We start from the raw sequence: 26,137 nt of genomic DNA, 5'->3' as shown, positions 1-26,137 counted from the left end.
CAAGACTTGTGGGATTTAGACAATATGTTCTAGCATACAGCTAGTATTTGGTCCAAAGTGTCTGTAATCAAATAACCATAAAATATAACAGGTTTAGATATTTCCTACAATTCTACATTCCTACTGATAGCATTAGTTACAATCTCATCATCTGCAACCCATAAATAATGGCTTGCATCGTTGAAGAGATTCTACTACTAAGGGCAACAAAGCTGGTGAAAGGTCTAGAGAACAAGTCTTATGAGGAGCAGCTGAGGGAACAGGGGCTGTTTAGCCTGGAGAAAAGGAGGCTGAGGGGAGACCTTGTCACTGTCTACAACTACCTGAAAGGAGGCTGTAGCGAGGTGGGTGTCAGTCTCTTCTGCCAAGTAACAAGTGATAGGATGAGAGGAAATGGCCTCAAGTTGTGCCAGGGGAGGTTTAGATTGGATATTAGGAAAAATTTCTTCACCAAAAGGGTTGTCAAGCATTGGAACAGGCTGCCCAGGGAAGTGGTTGAGTCACCATCCCTGGAGGTATTTAAAAGACGTGTAGATGTGGTGCTTAGGGACATGATTTCGTGGTGGACTTGGCAGTGCTAGGTTAACAGTTGGACTCGATGATCTTAAAGGTCCTCTCCAACCTAAACAATTCTATGATTCTACTTGCAGTGTTTTCACTATGTCTCAGTATAAAGTGTTAGTTAAGTGAAGAGCAGTTGCAAAATATAGGGCCTTAAGGATGGAACTATATTTAGCTGTTTCTAATGGTTGTAATTCCCTTCTTTACACAGTTGCTATAGTAGTGTGGATGAAGTTTTAATCTATCTCCTTATAGCTGAATCTCAGAAATACTGTATGCTTAAATACTTTATCCCTTGTGCAGACTATAGTTCTTGTGGAAAAAGAAGTGACTATTGTAGCATTGCGTTAAGGAAATTTTAGTCCTGTATGAAATGTGGAAAGGTAAGAATAACTCATATTTAGACTGTCTAAATGAGTTTATGGTTTAATTGTTGTAAATGAATAATCCCTTTGGGATTAATAGTGAAAGAGGTGATGCAGGCAAGTCCCAGAAAGCCCTCTCAGTGCTCAAGACATTGGAGATTTTGAGACCAGATTATGAAGCATAACACAGGGATTCTCTGCTCTCCAAGAATATGTCAGTGAACACAACAAAAACATTTAAAAAGGCACTTTTAATGGGGTTTCTTCATGTTTGTTCTCTCAAGACCTATTTGGAAACTACACTGTATACATTTATATGCATATATATGTACATTTATATAGTTGGACAAAGATGGGATTATTTATCAAAGAGTTAGTTAAGACACTGGGAAAATAACAGCAGAAGATGGTTTCAAGAGATGTTTGTGAGAGAAAATAGTGAACTAATATGGTAAAATTTAGGAAAAAAGTTTCTTTCTGCAGGAGAGCAGAACTGGTTGAAAATCTTGAGACTAGAAAAAACAATTTGTTTATTCCATTCTATTTTCCACCCTTTCTTGACAGAGAACAACAAAATTTATTTTCAGCTAATAGAATGCAAGCACTCCTGAGTTCCACTACTATATAGTATCATTACTTTTCAGGAGGCAACAGTTAGCGTTTTTTAATTGTAGTAGCATTACAAAACCTCTTTATATTGGGGTGATCTGAACTTGAAGGAGTCCCTTCACTTAAGAACATTTAAAATTAGGTTAATACAAGTGCTAGGAAATATAGGAACCAATTCTGCTTTGAAGCTTATGCCCTGACTAGTCTCCTTCACTACTATTCTGTTTAGTAAAACTATTTTAATCCATTGTTGAAATTCAATCCTAGGTGGATTTTCTATTCCCACATACACCTAGTGCTGATGGAAAGTGCCAGGTTGTGAGTAGACAAAAAACTGTCCGTGATATAAAGCCAACCAAGACAGTAGCATTTGGCAGCCATTGCCATTCAAAGACTAATGGACTTCGTATCAGATCCTTTTTCCTTAGTTGTTCTTAGCTATCCTCTTTCCTTAGCTGACAGTCTCAGCCAGGATGCTAGTTAATGCTTTTTGGGGCACAAGCACCTCTCCAATAGGTAATCTCTAAGTGCTAACTCATTTTACACAAGTCACTTAACTGCCACCTTAGAGTAACGACTTTCTATCGCTACTGACCTGGGTTTGATTCAATTCTTTTACTATTTATCCTCACAGTAATAAACAAATTTGTCTTGTCAGTTGTCGTGGTTTAACCCCAATCAGCAACTAAGCACCATGCAGCCGCTTCCCCCTCCCCCCTCCCAGTGGGATGGGGAGGAGGAAAGGAAAAAAGTAAAACATGTGGGTTGAGATAAGAACAGTTTGCTAACTAAAGTAAAAATAAAAATACACTACTGACTAAGAATAATAATAATTGTAATGAAAAAGAATTAAAAAAAAAAAAAAGAAAATAAACCAGTGATGCACAATACAATTGCTCACCACCCACTGACTGATGCCAAAGCCGCGATCCACACCTCCCGGCCAACTCCCCTCTGTTTATATACTGGGCATGACGTTCCATGGTATGGAATACCCCTTTGGCTAGTTCAGGTCAGCTGCCCCGGCTATGCTCCCTCCCAGCTTCTTGCACACCTGCTTGCTGGCAGAGCATGGGAAACTGAAAAGTCCTTGGCTTAAGATAAGCGCTACTTAGCAACAACTAAAACATCAGCGTGTTATCAACATCATTCTCACACTAAATCCAAAACCCAGCACTGCACCAGCTACTAAGAAGAGAATTAACTCTGTCCCAGCCAAAACCAGGACATCAGTACAGTTTGTTTACTTAGGCCCTTCTGAAAAAGCACCTTCTAAAAGTCAGTCACACATGGCAGGAAAAACAACAGTACCAGATAGAGACGTACTGTGTTAGAGAAAATATTTTAGTTTTATAACTTCCTTAAGTTCCTCACTTAAAATAGAATTTACCAAGAAACTACAGGATAAGGTCTTTATGTTTTGGAAAAGTGTTTCCACTTAAAATTCATAGCATGTGGGACTCTACCTGGTAAAAGCTAAAGGCAATTGTTTCCTTTTGAAGAGAAAAGCAAGAGAAAAATATTCACTTATCTGAACCTTTGGGGGCATCTTGAGTTTTTCTGTATTCTCCCATTACTATTTGTGAGATTAGATCTGACTGTGTCTCAAGTTTCCATATCTATGCTCCTGGCAAGTGAGCTATGCCTCTAAGGAACATTCTTTGTTAGGAACGGTGCACTGTGGCAGTATAGAGCCTGTCCTTTGTATTACCATTTATAAAATCTAGAATGTATTCCTCTTTGACTCTCAGACTACTTTGCTTCAACAGGGTCTGTCCATGAGCCAGCTTCTTATGCCATTGTTATTTCCCAAAATTTAATTCTGCAGATATGGCCATTTCCAGTATAGGTGGAAACAAAGGGTGGGAAAAATCAATTCTACTTATGCCCTTTACACACTGTTGTTGAGTCCCTCAGATCAAAAAAGACACAAAGACATCTTGGTACAGATTAAAATTTGATTTTTTTTTTCCTATCACCCTTTCCCCTCCACCTTTGGTGTCATCCAGGTAGAGAACCATGGGCAGAATAGATTATTTTACACTTGCTTCTGAAAAAAAAAGGATGACATTTAGTGTCAAAATTATTAAATCCTGTTTTTCTTTCAGGTTTCCTTAGGCCTATGCTAACTGCTAAAATCTGAGAGTGCTGGCCAGAGCATGCTAAGAGTAGAACCAAAGCCCATGCTGTTTCTTTCCTCTGTCAGTTCATTGTACTTCTGTACACCAACACGTTGAAAACAGGATCTCAGGAAGGATGTGAGTCATACGTGCAGGTTCCATGTGACTTGTGAGTCATACTGTGCAGGTTCCTTGCATATTGTCAAATGGATCAATCACCATTTTTTCAGTGCTCCAGGACAGCTTAAATATTTTCTTATATGGTTTACACATCATTATGAAATTTCTGTCATCATGCTATTACAAACTTTCAGTAAGCATAAAAACTTTTGGTACATATTTTTAAGAAAAAGATTTCATTTTAACTATCTTTGCCCACTTTTTTTCCCCAAAAACTTTTTATCTGAATAATGAAACTGCATTAAATACAGTATCTTAATCATGCTGTGGGGCATTGAATCAGACATCCTCAAACACAACTAAAATACTTAGATTGCTTGCATTTTAAAAATCAGCATATGTAATAATGGTACTCATGGTTACTCCTCTTTCGCCCACTTAACCCCCCCACCCCTGAAAACCAGTAGAAACCTACAAAATGACTGAAGTTAACTATTTTATTACTCTTTCATGTACTTGAACTGTAGCTGTGTACGAGACAGCTAAAACATACACATTTCTGGAGCTGTCAAATCTACTGTCATATCACAATAATCCATGTATTATTATTGCAATACATGGCAGAATATGAAAAGAATGCTAGCACAAATTATGTAATTCAGTAGCAGGGAATGATAACCACTGCTAATGGGATTAAACGTTGAAAGATATTAATAAAATAACATACAATACATACTTAAGTTTATTTCTCAAATATTCTGCTAAAAAAAAACCAAGAAGTTTTCTATCCTTCACTTAGAGAACAGAAGTTTCTGTTATTAGCTAACACCAGTGGAAGTTCACCTTACGTCAGATCTCTTTGCCTTCTCTTCATAATAAAAGCTTGCAATGCCAAATTCCACTGATAAATGTTACTATAACATCTCATGATAATGTAAATGTCATTGCACTAGCCCAATAAGGGACACAGATTCTTCTCTTCAAAAACAATATGAATCAATTGTGAGCAAAATAACCCTACACAAGAGAACAATCGACAGTGCAAATGAAACAGTTTAAAGATAGTAGGACAGCAGGACACAAGTACCACACACTTTTTGGTTTCTTGAGATTTAATTTAAAAAGCCTTTCCTGAAGATTTCCTCTAAGGACACCACTGGTCTTTATAGCACTGTTACAATCTCAGAAAAAGACAGAAAAATCCTTGGATCAAGAGAACAAATCTGCCATAAAACCATAGGAAAAAAAAACCACTTTGGTGCAAGCTTGTCCTATGGCTTGTTTACATGTAATTTTAGATATGATACACTTTGATTTTACTTCCCTTGTTGACGAAATAGTGCAGATTGCTTAGTAAAAGAACAAGTGCCCTTGCAGGGCTCTTTAGGGTTGATTTGTTCCTTAGATATAGCAAAAAACAGGTTAAGACAAGCAAGTTGGGAAAGCTGGTATGTGCACATTTGTTTGGTTGCAAGAGAGCACACAACCATCAAAATAAATTAACTCCATCAATACTGTTCTTCCTTCACTGTCTTTACATTTTACTTCTTCTATCATCCAAATAGAAATTTATACTCATGTCTTAATTTCAATTCTTTTACATGGTAGAAAGAAGCACAGATTTTAATCACATATCAAAAAAAACCCCTTTTTTATTATTATTTACTGACAGATGTGTTTGTCCTTTCTGTATTTCTTAAAAGCAGTATGAGAATGGACAGCTCTTTTAAACATGAATGGATGAATCATTGATGTGAATTTATTTCTAATTGCATGTTCCAAGTTAACTGTGATATAAAGTTTGAAATCAGTATTATTAGAATTTAATACTCCAGTCTAAAGTAAAAAAAAAAAGAAACAAAAAACATCCCTATAAAAGGCAGATTTCTAAATTCCTCTGGAATTTTATTTTAAACTACTGTACTAATAAATTGGTATAATTTCTTAAAAATCCTAATATTTGTCTTGTTCTAGCGTATGCCGTGATTATTTTTCTAGATATTCAACAATTTGACATTCACATTGAATGCTCTATTGCTGCTGAGGCAAAAAAGCACATATAGATGATACTATGGTAATATTCAGAAATACTTAAATGTTTGAATTGATATTATGCTCACCTTGAAATCCTCTGGTTGTTAAAGAAATTGTTACTTTTCTCTGAAAAGCAATTACCTCCTATAAAATAGAACTTTCAGAACTCCAGATGTCACATATTATACTGGGGCTTCTAATTCCTTTAAATACCATTCTGTAGATTTTGGCATACTAACCTGACATTAGTATTTGCTAAAATACATTGGAAATACACACACTTCCTTTCAGTCTTTTTTTTTCAGAACTTATTTATTTCTGTTTTCCTGTATAAATTACTTGCTGTTCTCAAGAAACGAAATAATAACAGAAAAAAGTACTTCCAGAGACAACAGCAAAGATCTTTATGGGTACAAAGCAAAACATTCTCATTAGAAAATTCGTATTTGCTGGTCCCTGCCACACTAGCAAGTTTATTATTCCTTTGTCCAATCCAAGACTAATGGGACACACAATCACTTAAAAACCCTCATTAGGAAAAAGATATTAATAGTTGCATGCACTCTAATGGAAACTGGGCAAATTTGTGTATATAAATCCATAAAGGTTATTAAATTCACTGTATGTGGCTCAGGGAATCTGAGTCACAAACTGTTGATATATAGAAGAATACTTGAAAGACAAATCAATTTATTTGCCCCGCTATGTTCTTCCCTAAGCACCCTATTTTGGCCACCAGGTGATCTTTGGTCTGACCCTATACATTGGTTGGGTTTCCCATATATGGGATTCATTAATAGTTCTGTGGAAGGCTGGCACACAGGAATACTGCCAGGACCATGAACCTTTCCAGATTATGATTAGACTTGAAGAATTAAGTTATGTAGCAAGTAGATAAGTAGACTTGCTGTTCTAACTCTGAATTCACACATCAGCAGGTAAAAAAAAAAATATTGCTTTCAGAAAACTTTTTTGCGTTGCTTAGATAAGCTACAGGCTGAAAAAATGTAAAATTGCAGTTTTGGATGTAAAAAGAAATGCAAGGTTGAGTCTTTTTATCTTTTTTATATGTTCTTCTATGTTTTGTCACAGTGAACTTTACATTTTACACATCTTTATTACAAATTACATTATTTTTAAAAAAAAAGAGAAAACTGTAAGAAGCGACTTTACTTAGGTGTGAAAATGCAACAACTTATGAAACTAGCGTATATATCAATAACTCAGGGTAATATCTGTTCTGTATACTTGCACTCCACTTTTACTCAAAGTCTTAATATAACAAGGGTAGTTAACACTTAAATTTTTGTTTATGACCTACATGGGCACATGCCAGTTTAATACGCTTGAGATTTGAATTTCTTTGCAGATTTTTAAAAACAGATCTTTGTGAATGTTATGATTCCTTTAGGTTCAACTGTGTAGCCAATTAGACAAGTTCTTGTTGCTTCAGTCCAAGTACACCATTTTGAAAATATAGTCAAATTTTTGTTTTGAATCAGCAATTCATACTTGATATTTTTAAAAATGGACTCAAGGAAAAGATATAGTTTCTTCTCTTAATTTCATCAGTCTTTTTTTGCCTATAGGAAAATCTGTCCCAGCTTTTCAAACATCAAACCCAAAGCATCAAACCTGCATGAGAAAGACGAAAGTAGTAAGATTATGTATTTTATAAAGGTAGTACATAATAAAATACTGACATTTGCTGCAATGAATATTAAATAAATAAATAAATAGAACAGTAGTTGGGAACCAGCAGTAGAGAACAAAATGTATTTTTCACTGAAATGGAGAAGAAATACCCCTATGAAAGACTTCTTTTGGATCTTCATTATACTTGACGATTAGAAGGGACAGAAAGATCTAATGTTGTCCAGGAAACTGAAGAAACTGTCATTAGATACAAATAGAGAACTGGGAAAATACAGCATGCTGAAAGGGCTCCTCTGAATTGAGGAAAAATAAATTTCCGTTGACTATCTGCATTAGAATTTTTCCAGGAAAGAGGCTGCCGTGGATGCAAAGGTTGCTAAATATTCCATTCATAAACCAGATGTCTCTTCTTCCTTGAGTCTGTAAATTTTGGAATGCATTTTGTCCTCCGTCTACATTCAGGACTCCGACACTATCAAAGGGAGTTCTGCAGTCTGCATCAGTGGGAGGCAGCCTGAGCTAGCAGCTGGCACAGAGGACTTGGACAAAAGCCTAACGCCACTAAGTCAGTAGCAAAACCCTCATCAACTTGACTGCAAACTGGAAGCTGGTGTCCAAATTATTACTTTTTGAGGGGTGGGCAGTGTTTGGATCAATTACCGGATGAAAGATCAATTCATAGCATGACATTGGACATACTGCTTCACTTTCTGATGACTTAGTTCTCCACTTCTCAGTTTAGCATGTTCTTTCATATCCACCTCAGTGAATTGATTTGAAATTCATAGATGAGGCAGGTTATATAAGTGCAACTGTCTAGATCTCATGAGTATTTGCAGTAAGAACTGAATCACCAAGATGTGTACATGTGTGCACACCCACATGCACATATAAACCCTTCCCTCACTGCTTCATCCTAACAGATATAACTGCAGCAATGGTTATTTAAGAATCCAAAGTCTTTCTCCATTTTCAAATTATTGATTAAAAACTGATGGAATGTAAATATGGACTTCCTTTTTTAAAGGTAATAAAAGAAAACTACTTTTTAGTAAATAGAAGTTCAAGTTGTCTGATATCAATATACTGCTTTTAAGAGTGGTGAACAATTATTGCTGTATGTATTTTATTTTTAAGAGCAGGGTACTGAAATCAGGAGTGGAGGAAGCAATCTTGTAATATAGCTTAAAAAAAAAAAGAGCCGTATGCTATTCTTCACCATGAAGCACAAAGGGAACTAGAGTGAATACAATGGGAAAGCAACAGACAGAGAACAGCAGGAGAAATAACAATGCTATTCAGAAAATCAGAAAAATGCTGAATAATTTGTTAGCTTTGCTATCAATGTGTAGGGGTGGATTTCCAATACATAAACACGCATTCCTTCTTTAATTCCAGCAGATCCAAGCATACGTTCTCTAAGCAGCCAAAACCCTGATCAAGCTGAAAATGATTCACAGCGATACTCAGGTATAGTTCATGAATAGACAGCATACAGAAGTTGTTGATATTTCTCTGGATGGTCTTGGAAAATAAAAAGGTAAGGAGAGAGGACATAAACAATATACTATTCTGGCGGCTTCAGCAAGAGTTATTTCTGCTCACAGTTGGCCTATATTTTGTTCTTTACTTTGCATTATGCATTTGAAGTACAATGTAAACATAGAACAGTAGATAAGACACAATAAGCCTTAGTGCAATGACATTTAATGCACAACCTAAAATAATTGCTCATCTTTCTGTAGTATGTTTTTAACCTAATACAGTAAAAATATATGTAAAAATATATATCAGCACTAGGAATTTGTAGCACAATCAAAATATACTTCTCATTTCTATTGTAAGTATACATATATAACACTTCAATATGCAAATAAGTCTTAAAGAACAAATACCATATAGTTTTGAAACTTAAAGTTAGCAAACCACATATTCCTCTGCTGAAGAAACTCACAGTCATATGGGGTAAGGTCATCTAAAGGAACATGGTAAAAGATTAAAAAGGAAAAAAATTCAAGGAGGAAAACAGCCAATGTTCTTCCCAAGTTCATTGCTTTACGTAAGACTACACTAGTATAACAGGAATCCCTGCAGTGTGTCTTCTGTCTTAGAAACTGTTTCTTTTTTCCTCTTATAAAATGTCTTTTTACAGATCTTATCAGAATACTCCATTCTCAAAACTAACTGGCTCAAGACATAATCCATCACTGAATATGTATGTGTTCCAAAACTTTACCTATATATGTTGCTAGGTTTACAGAATCTAGAGTTCATTGTGTGCCTAATTATAGGTTAGGATTTATCAGAAACAAGGGTAAGAATTCTTAAGTATATGTGTTATATAATAATTTGTGCAGCACTTTCTGGTATTTTGGGTTCATGCATGCAGGGTAACATTTAAGAAAAAGTGAATGTAGCAGTGTTGGAAGGAGAAACAAACCAAAAAAGGAACTATTAGCATGTAATCACTACATTGAAAACCTTTACTGACTCAACCTCTCAGATGGACTACTTACATTAACATTTTCAGAACACAGTTTTAAAAGCAAAATTATTCACATGCAATTTTAGGACCTGAATTCAAGAGAATAGAACATCTGAAAATAGTGGGAACTACAAAAGTACAGTAATTCTGTGGAATAAGTCGATGAATGTCTGGTTTGCAATGTTTACAGCAAGGACATTTAAGTCTTCAAGAACATTAACCTGTGTTACTTGCACTGCAAAAAGCTAAAAGGAAATGGATTCTGTAAACATGGATTCCGTAAACTAATGGATTCTTTTTTTCACTTTATTAACACTTTGGTCCAGAGAACAGATTAATATTCTATCTTATAAGTAAAAGTGAGAGAATGCTCTTATAAATAAAATTAATTACATTTATTAATTGTCAAAATTCCTTTCACATTTTCAAGTCATCATCTCACATACCATGAACCACTTCTCTATATTGACAGTGGAACTTTGACACTTACGGTCTAAATCTGAAATTGTCATTGAGAACATAGCATATTATCAGACTGTATGAACTGAGATAATGCACTTCTCTTCCTTGCCTTTTAGTTCTTCATATGTCAGCCAGAGTGTAATTTATCTACTGATTTCTTTGTCAGAGTCAAGTAACTGAATCACAAAAATTCTGAGATCCTTTTCAAGCTCTTCCCCTTACTTCCTCTGTGACTTCAGGCATGTCACTTAATCTTTCTTTACTCCATTTCTCCCTGTAAAAATGGAAGCTGTAAACCATTCCCTTATTTTCCTTCTTTCACAGAGATGACTGCTGTTCTCCCATCCTTACATGTTTGATACTGAAACATGGGCTAACTTAAAATACTGTGCTGCAGATCAAAGATATGTTCACGTAGAAATACCTGAGCTAGCTTTAACACAGGTATCTCAGGTGTGGCAAACAGTCTAATTATGACTGCATGGAAACAAATCTCCAGGGAAGAATATGTGAGCCAAAATCTACAGTACCGCAGTTTCACCGCCATAGGTACTCTAGCTAAACTAAAGAAAAATAAACCTGATTAGGCCACTACATGTATAAATAAATAGTAAGTATATAGAAATCTGAAAAAAATAGAATATAATGAAATATTTCTGAGAAGGCTGCAAGAAACATGAGAGAGACCTGACAGAACCAGACGAATAGACATGAAACAGAAGAATTAAAAGCTCTGCTTAGAGATCGTATGTGTAATTAATAACATAGGAATTAATATGAAAAGGCTGTATTGTCCTTTTCTCAAATGGTGAGAATACATCTCCAGCTATCCCTACCTACATTAGAAGAAATAGAAGTTCATGTAAAGAAAAAAATAACAGGTACATGATGATCAAAGACTGAAAAACCTAGTAATATATATAGTTCGGAGGAAAGATAAATTATAAGAAAACATAATGATCCACAATATTTAAAAAGTAAAATGGAATACTTCCATACTCTTTCTCCTGATGATAAAAAGGAACAGTCACTAAAACTGTTAAATAAGAGAAAAAAAGCAAATAAAAAAAACAATTTTGATAGCCTTCAGAGGAATTTCCTGTTGAAATATATTCTTCAGGCCAGTAACTTGAAGAGGGTTAATGACTTGTGATAAATTAGGTTCTTTATTATTGTTATTGTTGTTATTATTATTGTTATTTAGAAAATCACAATTTGAAGCACATGCTGATGATTAATTCTTAGAGTCAGGAGGATAGGTAATTCTGGAAGTATCTGCCACGGGGTTTTTTTTTTAACTTTCCTCTGAGATATGTGGTATTAGGCATTGTCAAAAACAGAAGGCTATGACTAAAAGACCAGGAAACTCATTTACCATGGTAATGTCTTTACCCTTGATATACAAATATGAACGTAATAAAAATGTTCTTAAGAAAATTATTGTGCAATTTACATTAAAACAGTGCCTTTCTAACAGCAAAATTAGAGAAGAAGGCTGCACATATGAGCAGAATTTCCTTGTAAGGAAAGCTCCAAGGGCAGGGGATAAATTAACTCAGAAGTTACTTCTGGTTCTGCAGATTTTACTAATTAACAAGATCTTTGCATACTGAATTTTCACAGTCAATCTGCTAACATTTCTTTTTTTCTTCCCTTTTTTTTTTCTCCTGCATCTGATACCACAGCTAATCGTCAGAACAAAACTTCAATCTACATCTGACAGTCATGTAGGCTGATAAGTAATGTACAGTATATTCTAAGAAAACCAACCCCCTTACCCTTTTTTTTTTCCTTCCAGCATTTTATCCTCATCTGGGAAAATAAAAAGAGGCTTCTTACCAGCAAACAGAAAGCTGAATTTCCTATTTACTTTGACTGTGAACTCAACCTTCTTACATTTGCCTTAACTATAAAAATTACTTGTTTTCCTTAATCATCTTAGCTTGCCAAAAAAAGTATCAAATGTATCAGAGGGTTTAGCGTACTGTGCTGAAAATTATTGTTTCAAACTTTAAAATGAAAGAAAATCCAAAGCAATTAGTTATAACTGCATTGTTTCACACCAACTGAAATTAAATGGTAAATATTTGAAGTAATAACAATTAATAACTAAGCTTCCAAAGTGCTGTTTCCATGGAAAATCTGCATGAAAATCCAGTATAAATTCTGATTAAAGCCTAACCAAGCTAAACACTGCAGATTACCTAGATTCCAATTAAATGTGACAAATGAACACTTGACAGATTTCAATTCCAATTCTATTTCTGTGAGAATGATCCATTAATATTGAAGATTACATTATCAGAATTTGAACAATACAGTTGTGTTTAAAATAGTTAAAATACAAGTGGACTTAAGAATCAGATCACAGAAAACTCTCACTCAAATGTCAGATATTACATATATGAAGGAACAAAAGTACATTCCATCCTGTTCTGTCATTATTTATAGATTAATGTTAACAAAAATTTCTGGAGGCAGATGACATGCCACTGTCGAAATCTTGTTTTTAAAATGTGACAGCAAAATCCAAAAGTCTGTGAAGTATAATTTTCATCACAATGTCACCCACCTTTCAAAGGTCTCAGTTCAAGGTTTTATAAAGGAGAAGGAATTCCTGATTACTATATGCAAGTCCTGCAGTGCAATTTTTTTTTATGGTAATTTTGTTTTCATTCACTTAGTCATGGAATAATATATTTGTCTAGCTCTATGCTTCTGTCTATTCTGTCTATATGATACTTTTTTTAAAACTGAATCCAACAAACTCATCCTACCAAATATAAATTATCATCTTTCAAAAAATCAAAGTAATGTCTAAAATACTTTAATTATTAGAATGCAATGTCAGTTTTTGCATCAACACAAAAACTTAAATGAACTGGGTTGCTTTAATTTTGGACACTGCTCAAGCACTTTCATTTTCAATTACACTTCAGTAAGTGTGATGATTTTCACTGGCTACTGAATATATTAAAAATCATATTCAATTGTGGCTCTACAGTTTTCCCAATATAGTTCAGACATACTCCATATTAGCATACTTTCTGAACTCAGAATTTAATGTCTAGCAACCTACTACACTGCTATATGTCCAGGGAAATTAACAAACTGTTTAGTTTCATTATCTTAACCACAAAATCTCACTATAAAACAGACAATAAAATAATCATCCCAATTTAGGTACAAAGTCTAGAAACTTTTTTCTGACATTTTTCTAGTAATACCAGTATCACTTTCTCCCCTACCACATGCCCAGAAAAATAAAATGTAAAGAGATATATTCATATAAACAACGAAGGGGAATATATAGACACACACTTATACACATACATAACCTAATAAGTCTTTTTTTTAAATGGATAGTACCATCTTCCTTTTTGGTCAATTAGTCATTTGCTGTTGGGATATACATTATAAGCATATGTAGACTGCTGTATCCTTTCTTCAGTCTTACATACTAGATTTGGCAATATCTTAACATGGAGAACAATATATTTTTATTGGGTCAACATGCCTACCTCAGGAAAGACAAAAACCAGAGAACAATTATCCAGTGTTGTAATCTCTGAAAAACTAAAACATGCACTTAGCCAAACTAATTCATTCATTCTATAACAGAAAGTATACCACCCTTCTTGCATGTACCCACCAATTCTAATTGGATTAGCACACTCGTTATTTCATTGGTTGTCAAAAATCTATAGACTTTGACATACAATAATTTATTTTATTGTTTATGGGCAAATGAAAAGACAATGAAGTCAGTGTCTGACTTCATAGAATTTTAGATGAAGATCAGTAAGTGGAGAACAGTAAAACATTCAGGTTTTATGAAATACATTTCAAATTGAAAAGATTTTTTAAAATTCTAAATAGTTTTAGATAGAAAGGAAAACAAAACCTGAGATTTAAATTACCTTTATTTTGTAATATCTGGAGAATTACTATAGAATAAATAAGGATTCAGCATTTTCCCCTTCTACACAAATAGACCCTGAATTTAAATGAGATGTTCTAAAAATATTGAACAAAATAAAGTGTGAAGAAAAGGAAAGTAATGTTCTTCCTTTCTAAATAATAAAGAATGGACTTGATACTCAGTGTTATTTTGAAAACAGTCTATATAACATTTTTGGGGAAAAGGAAATTCTCTAGAGCGGGGTTTTTAAATCCTACTTTCTTTTCCTGATGCTGTACACATTACATTCTGGGAAATTTCCTAAGTAGTTGTTGAACCAAAAATGGAAGGAAAAGAGAATACATGTCCTTTATGATCTTTTATCTAAAATGAAAAGTATGGAATTTAAATCAATTATGATCTCCCCAGCCCTCTACTGGTATTTTTTTCAATGTTTTAACTGCTTCTTCAGTATACTTTTTAAATCATGTAAACAAAAGGAAGTGCTGGTTTTATTACTAGTGTTATATTCCATTATTTTGCATATCTGCATTTTAACAAACTTTAAAATAAAATAATTACAATTTTAGCTATTTAATATATTTATTTATATTTTTGGACTGACCTTTCAAAAGTCTACTTAGTATCACTTGCTAGTGAGATTATGTGTGTGAATGTCGTGTTTGCCCCTACCATTTTCCATATGCTCTGCCTCACCAACACTGCCATCCGGCGTAGTCCTTTCGTAGTTGTCCTCTGGGAGTGGAAGGGCACCCAGTCTTGGCCCTGATGAACTCTTACTGCTTGGTGTTTCTGACTCCTCCAGACCGCTGTCATAGCAACTCTGCAATGACCCTTGATGTGGGTCCTGAGGCTGACTCACAACAGAAAACGTCACTCTACGAAATGGCTGCAAGAGAAAAGATTCTGAATGTCACTGAAAAGTTCCGTCTTTGAACAACTGATTCTCAAAACATGACTTAAGCAAACTAATATTTTAACATTTACCAATTAAACAATTTGTCTAAATTAAAGCAAACAGCAAGTACAGTCCTTAAAAGGCCACTTGACAAAGTATCTGTGGATTTTTACTGTGATATAGGGTCCAAAACCTTCCCACAGTTTTTGATAGCCTCCTTTCAAACGGCTGCATGAGGTAAGAAAACTGTCTTATAATTATTTATAAATTCTGTACAGTTCCTCTTTTACTCAATATTAATAATTTGAATAGAGTTTATGTCAGACTGCATAAAGGTACTTGACAGTGTGCGTGTGTATGTGTAAGACTGTGTGGGTGGGTATAAATGCTCACCTGTAAACTATATTGTGGGTATTAACAACATAGCAGCACACCCATAAGCCTTTTTTAAAATCACTTCCTGTGGTTTTGAAAGCAAGTTGACATGAGAAAGGAGAAAAAAAAGAAGAGGGGAAAGAAAAAAAGGGTTCAGTTTCTTAGCTCCTTTGCCGTAAAATTCAGTGCCTGGAGACAGGGTGTGTTGCCAGTTGACTTAATAAAGCCTTTAAAGCACTGCGGGCACAGCTGACACCACATGTTTCCACTGGGACTGTACAAACATAGATTGTTAGAGATTTGTATTCATTCAAAATGACAGATATTACTGTTGCTCGGGAAGCCTACACGCTGAACCCTGGCACCAGTGAGCATCCCAGGAAATGGGAGAGTCAATCCTTCACATTTCAGAGGACACTGAGGGCAGGTGGGATTTTCAGTAAGAAGCTAGGGGATTCTCCTGTGATTTGAACTACACTCAAGCAGTAATGATACATTTCAAATAATTTAATGATACATTTGAAATAACTTACTGTTCGCAAGGCTAGAAAACCACAGAGAAATATCTGATGTTCTAGAAAGCACCTTCTAAAACAAACACCAATAGATCCATTTTATAAGACACTATGCAGACTTTCCTATGTTTAAAATGTGAGGTCTAAGAGTGCTGCCCACCTTTGGATTCAGATGTGTTTCAAGTCCTATGTTAGAATGAGACACAGGCATACATCAGCCCCCCAGAACCTCTCGTCACTACAGGGTGGTAACATGTATGCAGGCCAGAAGGGAGGAAACAGCAACTACAACCACTTACACAAGCCCTGAAGAATACCAGTCCACATTAGGTTTACAAGTAGAGGAGTGGGTGGAGTCTCAGTTAGAATTTTTACTATTTTTTTTGAGGATAGAAAGTTTTGAAGATATAAAGGTATTCAGTGCTGATGATAAATAGGTTGGAGTACAAGTATAACACTAAGTCTTCCTGGCACAAGTAGATCAAAAGTTTATAAATGTCAGTGTTGCTAGAAATATGAGAAAATTCTAGGGGAAGACTCATGGTATTCTCATGGTGAGTTTCTGACCTTTTGAAGTTTCCTTCTATTCTTCAGCTGCAAAGTGCTTTTATACCAATTTAATTTAGAGCTTCGTATCATATCAAATGCAAGGAGAACAGAGGAGCAAAACAAAAGAATGGAGAGGACAAATAATGCACATTAAAAGAGCACATTAAAATAGTTTAGAGTTGCTACTTCTTTCACTAAAGTAGAAATAGTAGAAAGCATAGAGGAGGATTAGAACTGCTATGTTAAGACCTTATATCTACAATATACATTTTGAATATCTTTTCCCCATAGATGCTCAGTAAGATCTTTCCTTTCCAGGAGAATTCAGAAGGAATCCCCTTGTTGAACTGCACAGGAATTCTAAAAGCTTTCCTACTGGTTCTGAATCAGACAGGAATTATAAAGCCCTTTTGCAGTAGTCTGTCCTGCAAAACATCTGCGCCATTTGTATTGTATTTTCATATTTCAGTAATAGCTTGTCTATTGTGTTATTGGTAATTTACGTACATGTTAGCTCCCTCAGAGAAATAACTAAATAAATGTAAAGAAAGGTAAAGTGTCTCTATCTAAACTATGGTTTTAGATGCGAGCAACCAATTTTCATTTGTCTTTTTTTTTTTTAACTTATGGAAGTAGTGGTTTCCCTTCATGTGCTTTACCCAGAAGGACTTCTAAGTATATAAAAAGATGTCAAACAAAGACAGTATTTCATATCTTGTAAACAGGTTCTGTTGTTTCTTTCCAATATGACTATTCTCAGATCACTTAAGAATACTTGCAAGTAGAATTTAAGATTTCACTAGTCCCGTAAAGTTTATTATTCTCATTACACTTACCAAACTCACAGGATCTTTCTACTGTCTTGACATTGAAGTTAAACTTATTTCTTCGTAATATTACCATGTCAGGTGACCAGTTGCCACTCCTGCTTACATTGGAAATGAGATATTTTTGTTTGGAAAATTCACTGTTTACTAAGTATGCCAAAGTCGCTAGTACAATCTAAATTGTATTTCTACTGTTATTTGGGAAACAGCTCAGGGAACTGCCTAAGGACATAAGAAAAGAATTTCTCTTCACTCACACTTAACTCATTGGTGCAATGCCCAGATGGATCCTAAGATCGAGTTTTGCCTCCTATAAGTAGTACCATTGACAGAACTTTCTAGTGTGCCCGCCTGTCTTTCCTGAAGAGCTTGTACTCTAGATGCATATGTTGTCCCACCACAGCTCAGTAATTTGAACAATGTCGTATTTCTGAGGCCACACACAGAGCTACAGTTCCTCCTACTTGTTTCCCAGGCTGCATACCTTTCTGTATATATGACATCCTTGAGGTGGACCCTCTTTCACTCTGTTTTATTATTCTGGAGGTCTCTCTTGTACCCACCACCTTGCACTGTTTGCTGTTCACCCCTGTCCACCACTTCCTTACGTGACTGTGGGTTGTAATTTCCCCCCACAGCCATTCCTAGTTTAAAGTTCTCCTCACCAGGATGCCCAGACTGGTGACAAAGATGCTGTCGCCAGCTTTGTCAGGTGGATTCTGTCTCTCCTCAGATGTCCTCAATCCTACAAAAGGGGGTCCATTGGTCTAAAAGCAAAATCCCTGTCCCACAGGACCTACCTGCTCCTTCCCAAGCCTTTCACTGTCAGGACTGAGGACACACCATGAAGTCCGATGTGCCCTTCACCCTCTCTCCTTAGAGCTGTGTAGTCACCCTTGATACAGTCAACATCTTCATAGTGCCACTGATGCCCATGGGATGAGGAGCAGCAGGTACGGGGGCTCGTATCAGGGCTGTCACCGAGAGACTACCAAGCCTCGTACAGTTCACTGACTATTATCCACTGCTGTTTTTTCATGTGGGCACCAGTGATGCAGCCAGGAGCAGTCTGAGGGGTTTCAAGAAGGATTACAGAGCCCTGGGAGCGGCGGTAAGGGATTCTGGAGTGCAGGTGGTTTTTTCCTCAATCCTCCCAGTTAAAGGGAAGGGGTTTGAAAGGGCCAGTCGAATCTGGTGAATCAACAAATGGTTACGGGACTGGTGCCACAGCCAGGGGTTCGGCTACTTAGACCATGGGACTTGCTTTGAGAAATCTGGTCTACTGGGGGCTGATGGGGTCCATCTGTCAGAGAAGGGGAAGAGCATCTTCAGTCATAGGCTTGCCAAGCTGGTGAAGAGGGCTTTAAACTGAAGTTGCCAGGGCAGGGGAACCTCAATCCATCCCATTCCTACCAGTTTGATGCCAGTACCAGCAATAGATGCCCAGAGACTGGAGGGGGATCACAGGTCAGCAGGAGACCACCTGAAGAGCAGCACAAAGGAATTCCAGCCACTCCAGCCAGAAAGTCAGCTTCATTGAAGGCCCAACTTAAATGCCTCTATGCAAACACACGTAGCATGGGGAATAAACAAGAGGAGTTAGAGACATGCGCACGCCTGCAGGGCTATGATTTTGTTGGTATCACGGAGACGTGGTGGGATGGCTCCTATGACTGGAGTGTTGGAATGGAAGGATACAGGCTCTTTAGGAAGGATAGGCAGGGGAGACAAGGAGGGGGTGTCGCCCTCTGTGTCAGTGACCAGCTGGAGTACATGGAGCTCTGCCTGGGGATGGATGAGGAGCCGACCGAGAGCTTATGGGTCAGGATTAAAGGGAGGGTAGGGACAGGTGACATTATAGTAGAGGTCTGCTACAGGCCACTTGGTGATAATTCCTTCTCCAAGTGATAGAGGAGCCAACGAGGAGAGGTGTTATGCTGGACCTTGTTCTCACCAACAAGGAGGGGCTGGTGGGGAATGTGAAGCTCAAGAGCAGCCTTGGCTGCAGTGACCATGAAATGGTGGAGTTCAAGATCCCTAGGGCAGTGAGGAGGGTGCACAGCAAGCTCACTACCCTGGCCTTCAGGAGAGCAGACTTTGGTCTTTTCAGAGGTCTGCTTGGTGGAGTACCATGGGATAAATCCCTGGAGGGAAGAGGGGCCCAGGAAAGCTGGTTAATATTCAAGAATCACCTCCTCCAAGCTCAGGAGCAATGCATCCCAACAAAGAGGAAGTCAGGCAAAAATGCTAGGAGGCCTGCGTGGACGAACAAGGATTTCGGGGACAAACTCAAACACAAAAAGGAAGCCTAAAGAGGGTGGAAGCAAGGACAGGTAGCCTGGGAGGAATACAGAGGAATTGTCCGAGCAGCCAGGGATCAGGTTAGGAAAGTTAAAGCCCTGATAGAATTACATCTGGCCAGGGACATCAAGGGCAAAAAGAAAAGCTTCTATAGGTATGTTGGTGATTAAGGAAAGACTAGGGAAAATGTGGGCCCTCTCTGGAAGGAAACGGGAGACCTGGTTACCCGGGATATGGAGAACGCTGAGGTATTCAATGACTTTTTTGCCTCAGTCTTCACTGGCAAGTGCTCCAGCCACACCGCCCAAGTCACACAAGGCAAAGACAGGGACTGGGAGAATGAAGAACTGCCCACCATAGGAGAAGATCAAGTTTGAGACCATCTAAGGAACCTGAAGGCGCACAAGTCCATGGGACCTGATGAGATGCATCTGTGGGACCTGAGGGAACTGGTGGATGAAGGGACTAAGCCACTATCCATCATATCTGAGACGTTGTGGCAGTCCAGGGAAGTTCCCACTGACTGGAAAAGGGGAAACATAACCCCCATTTTTAAAAAGGTAAAAAAAGAAGACCTGGGGAACTACAGGCCAGTCAGTCTCACTTCTGTGCCTGGCAAGATCATGGAGCAGACCTTCCTGGAAACTGTGCTAAGGCACTTGGAAAATAAGGAGGTGATTAGTGATAGCCAACATGGCTTCACTAAGGGCAAATTGTGCCTGACAAATTAGGTGGCCTTCTACGACGGGGTTACAGCGTTGGTGGATAAGGGAAGAGCAATTGATGCCATCTACCTGGACTTGTGCAAAGCATTTGACACTGTCCCGCATGACATCCTTGCCTCTAAATTGGAGAGACATGGATTTGAGGGGTGGACCACTCAGTGGATAAGGAATTGGCTGGATGGTCGCACTCAAAGAGTTGTGGTCAAGGGCTTGATGTCCAAGTGGAGACCAGTGATGAGTGGCATTCGTCAGGGGTCGGTACTGGGACCGGTGCTGTTCAACATCTTTGTCAGCAACATAGACAGTGGGATTGAGTGCACCCTCAAAAAGTTTGCTGACGACACCAAGCTGTGTAGTGTGGTCGACATGCTGGAGGGAAGGAATGCCGTCCAGAGGGACCTTGACAGGCTTGAGAGCTGGGCCCATGTGAGCATCATGAAGTTCAACAAGGCCAAGTGCAAGGTCCTGCACATGGGTCGGGGCAATCCCAAGCACAAATACAGGCTGGGAGATGAGTCGATTGAGAGCAGCCCTGAGGAGGACTTGAGGGTGTTGGTTGACGAGAAGCTGAACATGACCCAGCAATGTGCGTTTGCAGCCCAGAAAGCCAACCATATCCTGGGCTGCATCAAAAGAAGCATGACCAGCAGGTCGAGGGAGGTGATTCTGCCCCTCTACTCTGCTCTCATGAGACCCCACCCGGAGTACTGCGTTAGGCTCTGGGCTCCCCAACATAAGAAGGACATGGATCTGTTGGAGCAAGTCCAGAGGAGGGCCATGAAGATGATCAGAGAGAGGGCTGGAGCACCTCTCCTATGAAGACAGACTGAGAGAGTTGGAGTTGTTCAGCCTGGAGAAGAGAAGGCTCCGGGGAGACTTTATAGCAGCCTTCCAGTACCTAAAGGGGGCCTACATGAAAGCTGGAGAGGGACTTTTTACAAGGGCATGAAGTGGTAGGACTAGGGGCTTTAAACTGGAAAAGGGTAGATTTAGATGAGGTGTAAGGAAGAAGTTCTTCACTGTGAGGGTGGTGAGGCACTGGAACGGGTTGCCCAGAGAGGTTGTGGATGCCCCATCCCTGGAAGTGTTCAAGGCCAGGTTGGATGGGGCTTTGAGCAACCTGGCCTAGTGGAAGGTGTCCCTGCCCATGGCGGGGGGTTGGAACTAGGTGATCTTTAAGGTCGCTTCCAACCCAAACCATTCTATAATTCTAATAGTCCAACAAGTGAATAAGCCTCAGGACTCTCTGCAAAGCATCCTGCATCTGAGCACCTGGCACACTGCAAACCTCCATAAACAGCAGGTCAGGTCAGCAGACAGGGCCTCCACCCCCCTTAGAAGAGTGTCTCTCACTCTGATGCTTCCTCAGACAGAATTTCCACCCTACTGTCTGCTACCGGGGCACTGACCCTATTCTGCAGTTGCAAATCTGCAGGTGAAAGAGTTGTCTGCCCTGTGTTGCAAAACATCACAAGCCTACAGTCTTCTCTATCTTGGGAGTCTCTCCAGTGAACACACCCTCTGGTTGTTCCTCTTTCTGTGCAGTCAGGGGTTCAGGCTCCATGGGTGGTATATGGGTATATGTATGGGTATATATACTATACTAGTATGCTAAATAGTATTTAGTGAGAATAAATATACAGGCTTGGAACAAAAGAAATCTGCTTTCAATTGAAACAGCTGGGTATGTAAGGAATATCCATATACTAGTTCTTGATGAGAAACTGTATTTTGCTTTAAAGTAAGATCTAGTGTAAATCATACAGCTTATCTTTGAAAGGATATGGTAAAATATATTGTTGTGGAATCACACAGACAAGCAAGAGTAATTTGTACATTCTCTCTCATATTAAATATTTAAGCATACTCGTAAGCATACTTTGTACTAGTAAGTACATACATAACATACATTTCAGGAAAAAATGGAACAAATTTTACATGGAATAAATAGGTGCAAGACTATCAATTTCTATGGAATTTAGTGAAGTTCCATTTTAAGAAGTTGCCTATTACTGAATACTGATGATATCTAATGTATATATTAAAATGGCTCCCAAACTTCCACTTAAGGATTTATCTTGACTAGAGCTCAAGAATATCACAACATAGCTAATCTTATTGACCTCACAAAAATTAACTTTATAAATCCTTGTTTAGATCAGTACTTAAGCTGTGAACTGTTTGATGGACTAAAACTTCATGCAATGAGATCCTGTATTCTGTAACTTTACGTCAATTACTACTAAGTTCTGGACTAATGATGCAAACTTTGTGTATCTCCCAGAGTTTGGATTTACTGAGACCCTGTCCCATAGGCTATTCCTGAATATCGTAGTATCTCTCAAGGAAGGAATTAACTGCTAGAGATACTGTGACAAGTTGAAAAAACATGCAAATTAAGGAAGCAATTCCCATAATTTCCCACAGACTGCTGTGTTTGCTTGTTATCAAACCTTCCAGAGGAAACATTAAAATCTACATTTGAAAGGCCCTATCGACCTGATAGCCATATGATAACCTGATAACTCTCAGACTCCCAAGGAACCACAGGGTACAGTTTAGCAACCACTTTTTAAAAGGTGCTGAGGACCTTTGGGTATAGATGGCCTGGGAAGTAGTAAAAGTAACGCACTGTAACTCAGAGCTAAGCTCAATGGAACCTACCCTTAAAACATGAAGACCCTGCCCCTCATTCAGGTTTATCCTTAGAAAAACACACCTGCAGCTCTGACTGTGGATAACTGGAGAGTATGACACTTAGAGACACCCAGAGGCCCTGCAGAATTCAAGGGTGGCATGCAAAGCTTATAGTTCATGGTTACCACACACCTACATGTTGGTCCCACTTACAAAGTATTCTAAAGACTACTTTGGGATAATCTCTTTGAAAATTCTCATTAGAGATTTAGTCTGAACAGACAAATATTACCACCCCCTCCCTGGGGTTCTGCTAAAAGGTTTTTAAGGTTTTATTCAATGGTTGTGATGAGTCAATTCCACCTACTTTTCCAGATATAATCACCTGCCTGGGGTCACTTTGTGGCAAAGACATGCTGCACCATAAACACTTTGCATCATCTACAGTTATTACAAGAACAGTGTGATGCAACTTCAAATAGGAATTAAAAGAAGTTATCAAGTATTTAAAACTTTCTGTTCCCTTTCCTATTGATTTTTTGCAAATCAGTCCCAACTAGATCACAAGCATAGAACGTCTGGTTATCACATCTGCAGTTACCACAAGAATGGTAGTAATGTTACTTAAAATAAGTTTTGGAAAGAACTATCAAAGATTTAGGACCATGCTGTTCCTCTTCCCGTACTCTTTTAAGGATATATGTCTTACCCAGATGGCATATAGAGAAGAATACCTGTGACAGATGCAAAGTTGGGCTGTTTCATAGCTAAGGCTGAAAATCCCTAAGAATATAATTATTTATCCTCTAAACTAAAAGAAATTCGATGTACCTTTACTACGTTATTAATAATGAGTTTTTAAACAGATCTGGGTGTTCATCTTGCTTTTTTTCTTAAGTGCTGTACTGAGTAGGAATTATCTGACACAAAACTCACATAGTATTCAGTTCAGTAAAGCCAATTCAGCCCATTCCACAGAATATCAATGAGTATGATATAATGCTGACAAAATCCTTTCTGAAAGAATGATGTGCATGTTAATTGCTATTCTGCAGCATTTATTACACTTCTACTCCCAGTACAAACAACAGAATTCTGACCTCTATATTGTATTACTTCTGAGAACCAGCTCTTCTCAGGCAAATGTATTGCAAATTTTCAATGCATTATGCCTCGTGGAATAACGTCATGGCCTGTGCTTTTCTGATAAAAAGAAATAGACCTTGATCATAATATATGTTTGCTACCTGCATAGTTAAGGAACACTGTATTTGATTAATTTAATGCATTTTAACAAAGGAAAAAATTGAATATCCACACTGTGGTTTACTGTCTCCTTTCTGACATGTCATCCTTTCTGATATGTAAAACACCATACACTTTAGACAGTATAATCTGGATAAACATAGCAATAGTCATAACAGAACTATCAGTCATAAAAGATACTGTGTTTTTTATACTTTGAAAATTGAGGCTAGACTAATTATGGCACCTATTTTTTACACCCAAAAAACTATGACATCTTAGAGATAGTTGACGAAAACACAAAAGTATGGGATTGCTATAAAATGCCTCCAAAAAAAAATGGTATATATGTATGCATGTTACTGTTTATGTAACTCATAGCAGTCCTTTAATTTTTACTAACAGGAACATTTAAGTTAAATGGGATTTAATCCCTATCACGAAAGTTATGAGCACTAGAATGTTGATACATAATAATGTTATTTATGCATCAGTTGCTATGAATGCAAAAAAACCCTCCATAAACAAGAACTTTCTTCATGTACTCTAATCTTCATTTAGATCCTAATCTGTAAAACATTTGAGGTTTCAAAGAAAACTGCATATTAATGAGACAAGGAGGATGAATACCAGGATTAATATTTCTAAAAAGTTATTGGCAAAATGCTGGTTAGCTCATACATTTATTGCAATGCCAAAAATAAGGATATAAGCTGCACTTTAACAAGGAGAAACAGACTACATCCTTCATTTTGTATTTCCATTGATAAAATTACATCAGTAATATTTCACAGAAAAATGGACATGAGAAACTTACAAATGCTGACAAAATAAGGCACGTACCCATGAGGGGAGACGAGAGGGTTATGTTTAGCTTTCTTGATTTTCAGTGCACAACATTAGTACAGCTCCATCTGCCAGCACTGTGAATCAACATGGTAGAGCTGCTTTTACCCAAATAAGCCCACTAGCTGTTCAATTTGTCCTTCCCAGCAAAACAGCAACCCTAAGACTTTACTAATCCCTTAGTAGGGATAGTCCTTACTAGATTTGCATTTAGTAAGAATGCAATAGGTCTGATAATTTTTTCCCTCTGAAAACTGATATCATATTTTCTGATAACAGCATATGGAACTATTCCTAATTGTATCTGATCATGGAGATGATCAGATCACATAAAAAAGATACACCTTTACCTTATATACCAAAGGTAAATCACCATTTCTCCCTTGTTTCAACTGTATTTCATAAACCAGTTATTTTCTTTTCCCCTCACCAGCAAAGCAAAAATCACTGCAATGCCAAAGACATATATTTCTTGCAGTCTGCACTAATTGAGCCCTATTAACTTATTCTGTGGTACAGTGTTTATCTTAACCTGTATTAATTAACTCTTCCCTATCCAAGCTAGAAAGTAAAATCATATTATACTTCCAATTCATGAAGAAGCCTGATTTCAGAGCTTGGCATTAGGGACAGACTGTGGATAGACTCGGTGAAAAGCAATATATCCATATAGCTGCATGAGGCTTAATCGTGACACTTTTTCACCATTATGAGGGATTTTCCTTTCATTTCCTAAAATTTCTAGTTTTGCATTGTATTTCTTGATACTCCACATTGTTTATGGATTATATTCTTTCATGGTTTCTGTATAGCAATTGCTATCAACTTTGTAAATACTGTTGGTTCAAATCCTGGTGCATTTGGACTATAATGGTGGGGTGGAAA

At 37.5% G+C, this 26,137-nt stretch overlaps 1 protein-coding gene across 1 annotated transcript in view; it reads right to left on the bottom strand.

Annotated features, from left to right (window-relative positions):
• Positions 1-26,137, bottom strand: part of PCDH7 (protocadherin 7) — a 291,939-nt gene that overhangs the window by 132,334 nt on the left and 133,468 nt on the right. Inside the window, exon 3 of the mRNA XM_050895309.1 lies at positions 15,007-15,223. Within this exon, the coding sequence (XP_050751266.1) occupies positions 15,007-15,223 (217 nt within the window). The remainder of the gene's footprint in view (positions 1-15,006; positions 15,224-26,137) is intronic.

Source organism: Gymnogyps californianus, chromosome 4, assembly GCF_018139145.2.
Source record: "Gymnogyps californianus isolate 813 chromosome 4, ASM1813914v2, whole genome shotgun sequence".
Lineage (NCBI taxonomy): Eukaryota > Metazoa > Chordata > Aves > Accipitriformes > Cathartidae > Gymnogyps > Gymnogyps californianus.
Note: the sequence above shows the minus strand (reverse complement) of the source record. Positions and strands in the feature narration are given on the sequence as shown.